Here is a 12,131-nt window from a genome sequence, read left to right on the forward strand (position 1 = left end):
AGCGATGGACCTGGGATGCCTGTTGTAAAGAAGGATTGTTTAGTCAATGACTATGCAATTTAGCACGGCCCCAAGGACCATGGCTCTCAAGATGGCCAATACACACCTGAGGAATGAGTCTGGAAACCTGCAAACCAGTCAGATCTAATGACTGCTGGCAGGGGCCACAGAGATAGGTCACTTGACCATGTAACCCTCTCCAGCTTGGAAGGCACCAGGAATGAATATAAAGTGCCACGAGGCAGATTCCGTTTTGTCTTCAATTCTGCTTCTGATCCCAGATGCAGCCTTGTGAGGGACAGAGAGCCAGGAAAGATTGCTGACCCATCCTGACACCAGAGACCTTTAAGGATGTACACCAGAGACGTTTAAGATAGCAGTTTATATCATCTCTGCTGAGCGCCTGTGTCAAGGCTTTTTCCCCACTCTGGCACGATAAATGCAAAAGTGGGGGCCCACAAAAGTACCCCAAAACCTTATCTTTCTAGACTTTGGTATAAAGCTTTCCCCAAAATCTTAAAAGCCTAGATTTTGGGGATAAAATCCACTGCCACCACCCAAGTAATAAACAAGAAACCAGGGAGAGATTACTTGGGAAATCTTAGGACCCAAAAGTAAAAATCCAGGACACAAAGATTAACCAATATCAGGTTAATAAAAAGAAAAGAGAAAGAACTTTTATTATCACCACAATGCTTCTGTTGCAAGCATAATGACTAGATGGAAAAGTCACAATTTATATACTCATGGGGGGGCCTCCCCATGGGCCAAGATTTTAGTTGCAAAAGAGAGGAAACCCCATTTTTTAAATGCACAGACATCAGATTCCCATTCCCAAACCATAAAACAATACAACCTAACAGATTTATCTAAACTTTACCCTATTTACAGTTAGTGAAGAGTCTTTTCTTGGAGACGGACATGATGTCTGTCCCCCTCAGTAGCTGGAGTGAAACTGCCCAGTTTGAAATTCCTACCTACATTCCTATTGGCTGACTCTATGGCTGTGTCTAGACTGGCCACTTTTTCTGGAAAAGCAGGCGCTTTTGCGGAAAAATTTGCCAGCTGTCTACACTGGGCGCTTGAATTTCCGCAAAAGCACTGACGATCTCATGTAAGATTGTCAGTGTTTTTGCAGAAATACTATGCTGCTCCCGCTTGGGCAAAAGTCTTTTTCCAAAAATCTTTTGCGCAAAAGGGCCAGTGTAGACAGCAGAGATTTGTTTTCTGCAAAAAAGCCCCGATCGCTAAAATGGTGATCAGGGCTTTTTTGCGGAAAAGCGCGTCTAGATTGGCCACGGACGCTTTTCCGCAAAAAGTGCTTTTGTGGAAAAGCGTCCTGCCAATCTAGACGCGCTTTTCTGAAAATGCTTTTAACGGAAAACTTTTCCGTTAAAAGCATTTCCAGAAAATCATGCCAGTGTAGACGTAGCCTACCTGGCTTAGGTATAGTTAACCCCTTAGTCCCCAGGCTGCTGGATAACCCTCATGATCAAGACACCTGCATCAAGAACTTGGTGATTGGTGCATGTAATGTATTCTCCTTAATAACCTTACTCTCAACTTTTTCTTTACTTTATTAATAAACCTTTAGATTTTAGATACTAAAGGATTGGCCCTGCGTGACCTTGTGGGTAAGATCCAAAGTGTAAATTGACTGGGAATCTGTGTCTAGTTCTTTGGGATCGGGAGAACCTGTTTGGAGTAGGTCAGATTGGGTTCTATAACCCCTCACCTGTGTGTAAGCCCTGAGGCTGATTGTGGCACAGGGAGAGCTGGGGTTACAGAGGGGGTTTGCTCGTGAGGCTTCCTGCTGGCCAGATTGGCAGTTGGAGCACTTAGTGTAACTGGTTTGTGGGCTACTTGGGAAAGGTCTCCATTTAAGGGCTGTAAGCAGCCTTGGTTTTGGGCAATTCGCCCTGACCGGACGCCGTCATCCGTGCCCAGATACAGCTCGGTCCGTCACACTGAGTTCTCATCAAAGATCACAATGGTCAAGAGAAGTGTGTTAGGATGCATCCACACAGCCAGGGGCGGATATAGGGCTGGGCGAACGGGGCGGCCGCCCCGGGCCCCGCGCTTCAGAAAGCCCCACACATGCGCCGTGGCAAAGGAGGCCTCCGTGGAATTACACTGCCTGGGGCCCCGCAAAATGGTCATCTGCCCCTGCACATAGCACCCTAAACTCAAAATAAGATATACAATTTGCACTATGCAAATTGCATATCTTTTATTTCGAAACTATTTTGAAATACCTTATTTTTAAATTTGGCACATCTACACAGTGACAAATTTCAAAATAACACGCTATTTTGAGCCATCCCTTCTCCCTCATGAAATGAGGTTTACCGGATTGGCGAAATAGCGCACCTGTTATAGTGAAAAATATTTCTAAATAACGGGCAGCTTGTGTAGACACGGGTTAGCTATTTCAGAATACCTCTGTTATCCCAAAATAGCCGTGCAATGTAGACATACCCTTAGTTAGCAAGATTCAGAGGTAGCAGGATGCAGGTAAAGCGGGTTCATGTTTTTAAGTAAAAAAAATTGTTTAAAGAAGGACTGCAGAAATGTTTCAATTGTGATTGTTTGAAAATGAAATATTTCAAAGATATTTCAATTTTTGTTCGGTCACGAAAAACTGCAAATGAAACAAAATGTTCTTTTTGAAGGCATTCAAGAAATATATTTACCCTTTTTTAAAAACCAGATTCACAGGGCAGTAGGAATGAATAGGCTGGTCTGAGTGTACATACACAGGCTGCTTGGGAGGGACATCAAGACTAACTGCCAGCATGGTAGGATGTATCATAACTGCTATAGTCCCTTCCAATATCAGGTTCCCAAATGGTCAAATGACTGATATTGTAGATGCAGCCCTATACAAGAGCACAGCAAATACTAATTATTTTAAGAAATAGGCCAATGACAAAAATGCTGTGGCTTTCCCTACCGAGACACTGCACAGATTTGGTATGGCAATGGGTGGAGAGTAATTCCTATTCTGAACTCAAGGCTTAGCTTTACGTCCTTTGGAGCTTGGAATGTGAATTTCTGAAGGAGGATGGTGAAGAACAGGAACAGCTCTGTTCTAGCCAGCTGCTCACCAAGGCAACCCCGCTTTCCTGAAAAGAAAACAGTTGTGCACATCAGCCAAAGGTTCTTGTCAGAACAGTTTAGGTCTCATGACAAATGAGGTGTTAATTTTCCATGGCAGCAATTTCAGAACTGTGGGGAAGAAGAGATGGTTTTATCATCAGTCCTCACCCCTTCTGATTCACCATTTGGTGCATTTATTACTAAAATTTCCTTTATTTATAACTGTGGATGCAAAGATTTGCATTCATTACATCAGTACTTTGGTATCAGGAGCACATGGCACTTGGAAGCACCGCATGCAGCTGCCAGGGAGGGTGCGAGAGCAGAAGAGGCTTTGAGCACTCCCCCGCCCTCAAGGCAATCAGGGCCTGGGGGCGGGGGAACTGCATAAAGCTTCCTTCTCCCTGCCTCAGCCCTGCGAGGAGCCTGCAGCACTTCAAAGTGCCGTGTACTGCTCACAGGGCGGGGGGAAGGTTTCCCACACTCCTCTGCCCCCAGACCCGCTATGGTCTGGGGATGCGGTAGCCCCACCCCTTCCTGTTTAGGCCCCGCCCCTTCCGAGGTGGCCACGCAGGAAGAATTATCGCCCGCACCTGTCTAGCTGATGTCTTACTTCCCTAACACCTACGCTGCACACCGCTGTATTAGGTCTTGATTAAAAAGTTAAAATAACACAGGTCAGATGTAATCTTTCCCTGGCCTAGTTTCTCATTGACATAATACATGGACCGCTGAACACATGCAAATCGAGCCAGCAGTATGTCTAAAGAAGGGAAATGGGTGGCCCTGAATTTATAGATAAACTGCATAAAAAGAGAAACAATATTTCATTCTTAACCACACACACACGTTGGCTGTGTCTACACTGGCCACTTATTCCGGAAAATCAGCCGATTTTCCAGAATAACTTGCCAGCTGTCTACACTGGCCCCTTGAATTTCTGGAAAAGTAGGTGAAAATAGGAGCACGTCTAAACTACATTCCTCTTTCGATAGAGGAATGTAAATGAGCCTGATCGAAAGTGCAAATGAAACGGAGATTTAAAAATCCTGCGCTTCACTTGCATAATGAGTTCTGAGTGCTTTTTTGAAAAAGGGTTTTTCAAAAGTGAGAACACTGTCTAGATGGGGTTCTTTTGAAAAAAAACCTTTTTCGAAAAAGCGCTTGGTACTCATTATGCAAATGAAGTGCAGGATACTTAAATCCCGACTTCATTTGCACTTTGATCTGGCTCATTTATATTTCTTTTTTGGAAGAGGAATGTACTTTAGACGTGCTCTAACTGTGTCTTGAAAAAGACACTGAACCACCAGTTTTAATGTATATTCAGGTGAAAATCCATATTTGAATGAAATTTTGATTTTCAGAACCTTTTTTTATGCTATTGATCATGTGGGCAAAACACAAAAATCTACATCTACACAGGTGCGTCTACACAGGAGGGCTTAACTCAAAATAAGTGATGCAAATAGAGCTACATCAATTGCATAGCTTATTTCAAAATACCTTATTTCGATGACTGTCTACACAGCACTTATTTCAAAATAGAGCACTCTTCCTCTCACTTCCCTTACTCCTTGTAAAGTGAGTGTCACAGGACTTAGAGTAAGCAGACTCCAGCTTGAAAGTATTTCAACATTATTTTGAAATAATTGCCTTCTATGTAGACACGGACTAAGTTATTTCAAAATAACGCTAGTTATTTCAAAATAATGTTGCTGTATAAATGTACCCTAACTGGCAAGCCTTTTGAGCAAGAATCAGAGAGAAGTCTAATCTACAAAGTTTGGCTTTAAAGCTGAACTTCCCCAAAAAGATGTGAGGCTATAATGACAGAGTCAAGTCTATGCCATCAGAGAAAAATGGGCTAGCTGTAAAGTTTGAATCCTAAATCAAACTGGGTTTAGGGGTTGATACTCCAGTAGTATTAAAATGACATTCATGGGAGGATGCAAACGGATTCTCCTCTGTTTCCTTTCTTCATTTTCACAGATATTTAAAGCCAGAAGAGACCATCAGGTGTATCTATCTCCTGCCTATAACAGGCCATAGAATGTCACCCAGAGATTGCTATATCATGCCCAGCAATTTGTGATGATCATAGAGCACGGCATTTTGAAATCCTCCAGGTTTAATTTAGGACCCGACCTGTGCCCAAATAAGTTAATGCTAAAGTTCCTATTGACTTAAACAGTGTGCGATCAGGTGCTTAATGAATCAAAGTGATGGAGAATCCATCACATCTTATAGTAAAATATTCTAATGGTTTGTTGTTTTTTAGGAGGGTGCTTCAGGGATCTCCAACATTTTTATCATCCTCCTCTTCCAATAAGTGAAAAGGAATAGCGAAATGTGAGGAAGGCAAGTCTTGTCCTCACTCTGACGTTCCCAATAAGTGAGGTAGGCTACTTCCTCTTTCTACTACTTTTGGTTATGTCTACACTATAATTCCTTTGTTGCTATTGTTGTGTCTAGCCCTGTTTTAGGAGAGAGCACTTTTCAACAATGACCTGTCCTCTACCTTTCAAAAGAACTGTGCAAGCTGGACAGAGACAGAAACGCTTCTCATAATTTTCATTTTTGAGCTTTCCATTTTCCATAGAGACTCAGGCTATGTCTACACTGCACTGCTTTCCTAAGGAATGTGTCTGCTTTTTCAGAAAATTTTTCGAAAAAGTGGACACACTCTTTCGCCATCCCTGTAAACTTCATTTTATGAGGAATAAGGGATGTGTTGAAAGAGCACTGTTTACACTGGCCACGAGTATTTGCGCAAGAACACTGACTTTGTACTGTACAAAATCAGTGCTTCTTGCGCAAATACTCCGATGCTCCTATTCAAGGATAAGCCCTCTTGCGCAAGTATTCTTGTGCAAGAGGGCCATTGTAGACAGCCATGTTAATTTTTTGCGCAAGAAAACCCGATGGCTAAAATGGTCATCGGAGCTTTCTTGCGCAAGAGATCGTCTACATTAGCACAGATGCTTTTGCGCAAAAGCATCTGTGCCAGTGTAGACGCTCTTTTACTCAATTACTTTTAACGGAAAAACTTTTCCGTTAAACGTATTTGCGCAAAATCATGCCAGTCTAGATGCAGCCTGTGGGTTTTTGCCTAACATGAAAAAGGAGAGAGCCCAAGACTTGGTTCTATAATGCTAATGGATAGTATCATACACATCTCACCTGCAGAGAATGGGAGGAAAGTGTCTCTCTTCTTGAATTGACCGTTCTCCAGAAAATGCTTAGGATTAAAAGTATGAGGGGTTTCCCACTCATTCTTGTCAAACAGCACTGATGTTAAATTGAGCATTAAAACAGTACCCTAAAAAAAGAGAACAAAAGGAATTTACACCTATTCAATTTTTAATTGTGACCTACAAAGAGGTGAAAAAAGAGGCACCATGTTGTTTCTTTTTAATCTTTTAATATATATACAAAAGAGCCAACAGGATTTTTTAAAGGATAATTTTCTTCCCAGTTCTTTATATTATATTAATCTCGAATCTCAGATCTGACTTTCCTTGGTTTTGCTGGTGATATCTCTGGGGGAGCCAGAATGAACAGAATGGGAGTCATCACAGATTTAAGGGAAGCAGAAGAGTGTTAATCTTTGAAGAAAGAAAACATTTCTTCCAACTGTTTAAGCATTTGAGTTAAACAGGTGTTAATATCACATCAGACAAACAAAACAGACAATAGTCTGACTAAAAATCACTTCCTATCTCAACTGAGCAGGTTTATTTCCTTCATAGGTGCAATACTATGGACCTACTAGTTCTCCTGCATCTCCTAGGAAAAACAGAGTAGGCAAGATTGAATTTCTTAAATAAAAACCAATACAAACGATAAACTCTTAGGTATCCTTTATACAACATAAAATGTCAAAAAGTAGCAAAACCTACTCACTCATGTTTCTTTTTTAAAAGCCAAATTTTCATGGATGTGGTGGCTGTTGGTCTTGTATGACAGACATACATGTACAAAACAGCAATGGGCAACCTAGGCTAGTTAGTGGGACACACTGGAGGGCATCCTTCATCTCAGTGGACTGCAAGGTTGTTGTAACCAAGATGGTCTCTTGGGATAGGTCTCTTGCTAACTGCACTGGTGTACCTAAAATTTGTGGGGTGTATAGATGTAACCCACGCACCTAGGCTATGTCTACACTTGTGGCTTCATGCACAAGAATGGCTGTTCTTGTGCAATAATCTGCAGTGCATCCACACTGCCCACCCGCTCCTGCACAAGAAGATGTACAGTATGGTGTGGTAAGAGACGGCATCTTGCGCAAGAGCTGCGCTCTTTTCTCACAAGTGTAAGTTCTCTTGTGCAAGAGCTCTTGCCAAGACAGCTTCCACTTGTAAGAAAAGAGCATAGCTCTTGCGCAAGAAGCACAAGTGTGGACGCTCTCTTGCGCAAGGAAGCTATTTTAGCTAAAGAGTTTTATTGCGCAAGAATCCCTGCCGTGCATCCACACTGCCATGGGCGCTCTTGCGCAAAAGCACATCTCACACATGGCAGTGTGGACGTGTTCTTGCGCAGAACTGCTTGCACAAGAACCCTTGCGCAAGAAGTTCTTGCGCAAGGAGCCACTAGTGTAGACATAGCCCTAGTGTGGTTACTGAGCAATGAAAGTGGTACCGAGACCACAGCAACAGTTAAGATCAAGAGAACTCTATAGCATAGGCAAAGAGCCTGCTGGCACTTAGCTCAGAGGGTAGCGGTGCCTATAGTTGGCTTTAGAAGGCCCAGGTTCTAATCCACCTCCTGGTGTTTATACAGACTCATCCACAGTGGAACTCTGATTGGATGGAGAGGCAGCATATGGCTCTCAGTCAATGTTGTGTGCAATGAGCCTGTGTCTCACTTTATGTGCCCTTGTCTATGTGCATGCCACTCTAACAATCCCAGTAGGAAAAAAAATCCTATATGGACAGAAACATAATTTGGCAACCCTGCACAAGGGCAACAATAAACAAAATATCTTGTGGGCCACAGGTTGCCCACCACTGGTATGTAATGTATCTATAGTGCTCCTGCAAACTAACACTTGTGTGCATTAATGTTTTTTTTTGCACTCCTTGTTGCTGTTTGCAGATACAATTCACTCTCTTCCTGCTATTGTGTACACAAATTTCCCTTAAGTTGTATTAATGAGGGTTTTGTGTTTCGAGAATGGAAGCTCGCCACAAGCAATGGTTTCCTGCGGCCCACCAACTGGTAGAATGGTTCTCTGCCTGGCTCAACTCCAGAATGAACTTACTGCCTTCAAGCATGGGTGAGTCCCCATTTTTCTGAGCATCAGTCTACAAGCTGGAGAAGAAGAATGTGACCAGAGGTTAGGACGCGAGGAGAGCTTCTGCTAAACATACACTAGGAACCCGGTTAGGAATTTCAGCTTGCTCCCTTCCATGGGAAGAAATTGTGGCTCAGCAGCATGGCGAGGTGGAGTCAGAAATGCTGTGGCTTATGATGAAAGCAGTCCAGAATTCTGGAGCTGCTGAAGATGAGATATTCCCCACCTGTCAATAAAAATCAGCCACTCCCATCTGCAGACACCAAAGCCCAGATCCTGCAAGGTATTTAGGCACATAACTCCTGCTGGTTTCCAAAAGAGTTAGGCACCTATATACCTTTAAGTTTCTGGATATAAGAGCCTGGATGACCTTTCATGAACAATAGCCACAGTGGTGAACTTGTGCTGGACCTAATTCCTAGTCCCTTTACTAGGGTTTCATGCAGTTAAAATAAATCACTTACACCATGTTTTATGAAGATAGATGCAAAATTCTGATCTGGATTTCAACTGTCTCAAAGCTTAGGAATGTGAGTATCAAGCTTTTGGTTAGGGAATTATAGCCCGATACTTAAAACTAGGGGCCATTATTCAAATGCAGCCCTGTATCTGGGTTGGGTCCCAAAATGGGTTCAGATTTGGAACTGGCCCCCCTTAGGGCAAAGGTGTATTTGTCTTTGATGTTTCATTGGGCTCATCTCTATTAACTCCTTAAACCAAGATGAGAAATGAAAGATACATTTCCTTCCAACTTACTTTTGGCACTTGGTATCCAGCCAGTGTTGTATCCCTTGTTGCAATTCTAGGCACACTGAAAGGCACAATGTTGCTTATCCTTTGCACTTCGTGAACAACTGCATTGGTGTACGGCATGTTATCTCTGTCCCCTAGGGCGGGCTGTCGAGACTGACCAATCACTGTGTCAATCTCTGCTTGCACTATCTCTAGGAAAAGAGCAGAGGTCATCATGGGTATGAGAACAAACAATATGTTCATGGAACAACAGGCTTAAGCAGGACAGGGTTTAGAAATCATTGATTTTAAAACTATTCCTAAGAAAGTTCTATTTATGCACTGAAAACAGTATGGGTATGTCTACACTAGCCCCCTAGTTCAAACTAGGATTTAAATATCCCAGGCTTCAGTGAGCAATGAAGAGATCTGAATGTACAAATACATAAGAAAACTGCAGCTGATTAGCCCTAGACTGGTGCAATGGGAGGGAGATGAGAACCATTTTTAAATGTAACTAAGGCATAATACGAAAACCTCCTTTAATACCTACACGGAAGGCAAGAGGCATTTGCTCCACTTGTCAAAATCAAATGTAAAGGCATTAGCAATACATATTTTGTCCCTGTTCAAAAGAGCAAAGTCAATTACTGGGCTGACCCAAGGGACTCTGAGCCTGTGAATATTTATCTGCTGTCAGGCAACACTCTCCAATTGTTCAGGCAGAGGTTTATTCCAGCAGCTTGCCAAGAGTCCAAGGATCGTACCTATTTTGTACGACAGGAAGGAGATTAAATCGGCCATGATTTTCAACTCAGGTCCACCTTGTTGCCTCTGTAGCTCACATCTGAAGGCTGAAGAGGACACTGCCCATGGTCCACATTTTAAAAATCACGAAGCTACATTTACAGGCATGGAAGAGTTAAATGTTGTACCCAGTGTCACACAGGAAGTCTGAAGCAGAACCTGGACTAGGATTAGAGAGTTTTAAACCCCAGTCCTGTGCATTATTCAGAAAACCAACTTCCTCTTATATCAAGGTTTTTCGAGTTATGGCTTGCACTCCTTAACTCTGCACTAGATGCTGGGGGTGTAACTGAGTGAGAAAAAGGGGAAAAAAGGAAAGGGTTTCTGAATGCGGGGAAATGGCAACTGTGGGAAGAAAGCATCTTTGCTCAGACTGTTTATAAACCAACATCCTGAGTTCTGTGAAAAACCTGATGCAGCAAGGGCTAAGGGCAGAAATTCAAGAGATATTATGACCTTACAAACTGAAACCTTGACCATTTACCTTGAATCTCTGGATTTGTGGCCATGTACAGCAGAGCCCAGAGGATGGTTGTAGATGTTGTTTCAGTTCCAGCAAAAAAAAGATCCAATGTGGAAAATACGAGATTTTCTTCATGGAAACTATAGTCAGTATCCACCTTAGAACAAAGACATAAAGTGGGAGGTACGAAAACAATATTTATTAGTATTATACAAAGGCATGGAAACATCATTCCAGGCTCAGGTACACAAACCGCTGAGTGCCCTGAATTTCCACTGCCTTTGAGAGAGCTGAGCAAACACAGCCCCTTAAAGGACAGCACCGTTAAATAGAAACACTGTGCTTTTGGCATTAGTTTTGAGAATCAAAAATCTAAGCTGATTTTAGGTCTGAGCAGCAGGTCTGCTGGTGTCACTGAAAGAGTCCCAGGCACTTTCACTGGCTCTTTGGTCTTGCCCCTAGAACACAGGCAAATATTCAACAAAGCACTACTGACTACTCTTCCCTTCTAAAGGTAATGCATGGGCTTAAAGGCTCTACAGAATCAGCCCCAGAGATTTTGAATTTAACTAATGGAGGGTCAGCTGCTAGGACAACTCAGTGGAGATCTCTGTCACTGTAGTTCTACTTCTAATTTTTAAAATTAAAAAATGTTTTGTTCTTGTTCACAGTAGTCTAAAATTAAAAAATGTTTTGTACTTTATTCTCTGGTCTCTTACCTTTGCCATTTCCTTCTAACTGTTCACTAATGGAGGGTCAGATGCTCATACAACTCAGTTGGAGATCTCTGTCACTGTAGTTCTACTACTAATTTTTAAAATAAAGAAGTGGATTGTTCCAGTTTGCTTTGTTTTCTGATCTCTTACCTTTGCCATTTCCTTCAGATAAGAGTCAATGAAGTCTCTGGTTTCTGAGGGATTCCAGTCCTCTTTGTGCTTTGCAATAATTTCCCTCACAAAACACTTCAGTTTCCCCCAGTTTTTGAAAATGGTGTGATGGGGTCCTGGGATCCACTTCATTAGGGTGGGGAAGGTGTTGTACAGCTTTTAACATACAAACAGAACTCAATGTGATTTTGCCTCTTTAGAGAAATCCATCTTATGATTTCATGCACCTCCCTGTATTCTACTGGAGACACCACATCTATTAAACCATCCTAATACATAATTGCAGTATGGATGTGCTCAGAGCCCTCAGAGGAGATCAGCACAGCAGCGTGCTAGGCAATTCACATCAGCATGCTAGGCACTGCCACGATTGCACAGGCATCTGTTTCAGAGCCAGACAGTGAGGGTATGTCTACACTACCCCCCTAGTTCGAACTAGGGGGGGTAATGTAGTCATACGGAGTTGCAAATGAAGCCCGGGATTTGAATTTCCCGGGCTTCATTTGCATAAAGCCGGCCGGCGCCATTTTTAAATACTGGCTAGTTCGGACCCTGTGCAACGTGTAGCCGCGCGGCACGGGGTCCGAACTAGCCGGTATTTAAAAATGGCGCCGGCCGGCTTTATGCAAATGAAGCCCGGGAAATTCAAAACCTGGGCTTCATTTGCAACTCCATATGACTACATTACCCCCCCCTAGTTCGAACTAGGGGGGTAGTGTAGACATACCCTAAGAACAGTGTTTTAACCACCAGCCCATTCTTTCTTGCTAAGATATGGACTCTTTTCTCTCAGCCCTCTGCTGGGCTGGTTATCAGCCACTGCTCCCATTGCTTTGGCAACCTTAGA

General features: G+C 42.8%; 1 protein-coding gene across 2 annotated transcripts in view; it reads right to left on the minus strand.

Annotated features, from left to right (window-relative positions):
- Positions 1 to 624: 624 nt before the first annotated feature.
- The window catches only part of LOC102443662 (cytochrome P450 2J2-like), a 34,004-nt gene continuing 22,497 nt past the window's right edge, over positions 625 to 12,131 (minus strand). The window contains exons 5-9 of one of the 2 annotated variants that reach the window (XM_075936105.2): positions 11,264 to 11,440; positions 10,419 to 10,554; positions 9,152 to 9,339; positions 6,283 to 6,421; positions 625 to 3,125 (exon numbers count right to left, since the gene is read on the minus strand). In XM_075936105.2, coding sequence (XP_075792220.2) covers positions 2,950 to 3,125; positions 6,283 to 6,421; positions 9,152 to 9,339; positions 10,419 to 10,554; positions 11,264 to 11,440 — 816 coding nt within the window. In that variant the 3' untranslated portion in view covers positions 625 to 2,949. Of the gene's footprint in view, positions 3,229 to 6,282; positions 6,422 to 9,151; positions 9,340 to 10,418; positions 10,555 to 11,263; positions 11,441 to 12,131 lie in introns of both variants that reach the window. The other variant, XM_089780446.1, reaches the window with a different exon arrangement.

Source organism: Pelodiscus sinensis, chromosome 9, assembly GCF_052426305.1.
Source record: "Pelodiscus sinensis isolate ZL-2025 chromosome 9, ASM5242630v1, whole genome shotgun sequence".
NCBI lineage: Eukaryota > Metazoa > Chordata > Testudines > Trionychidae > Pelodiscus > Pelodiscus sinensis.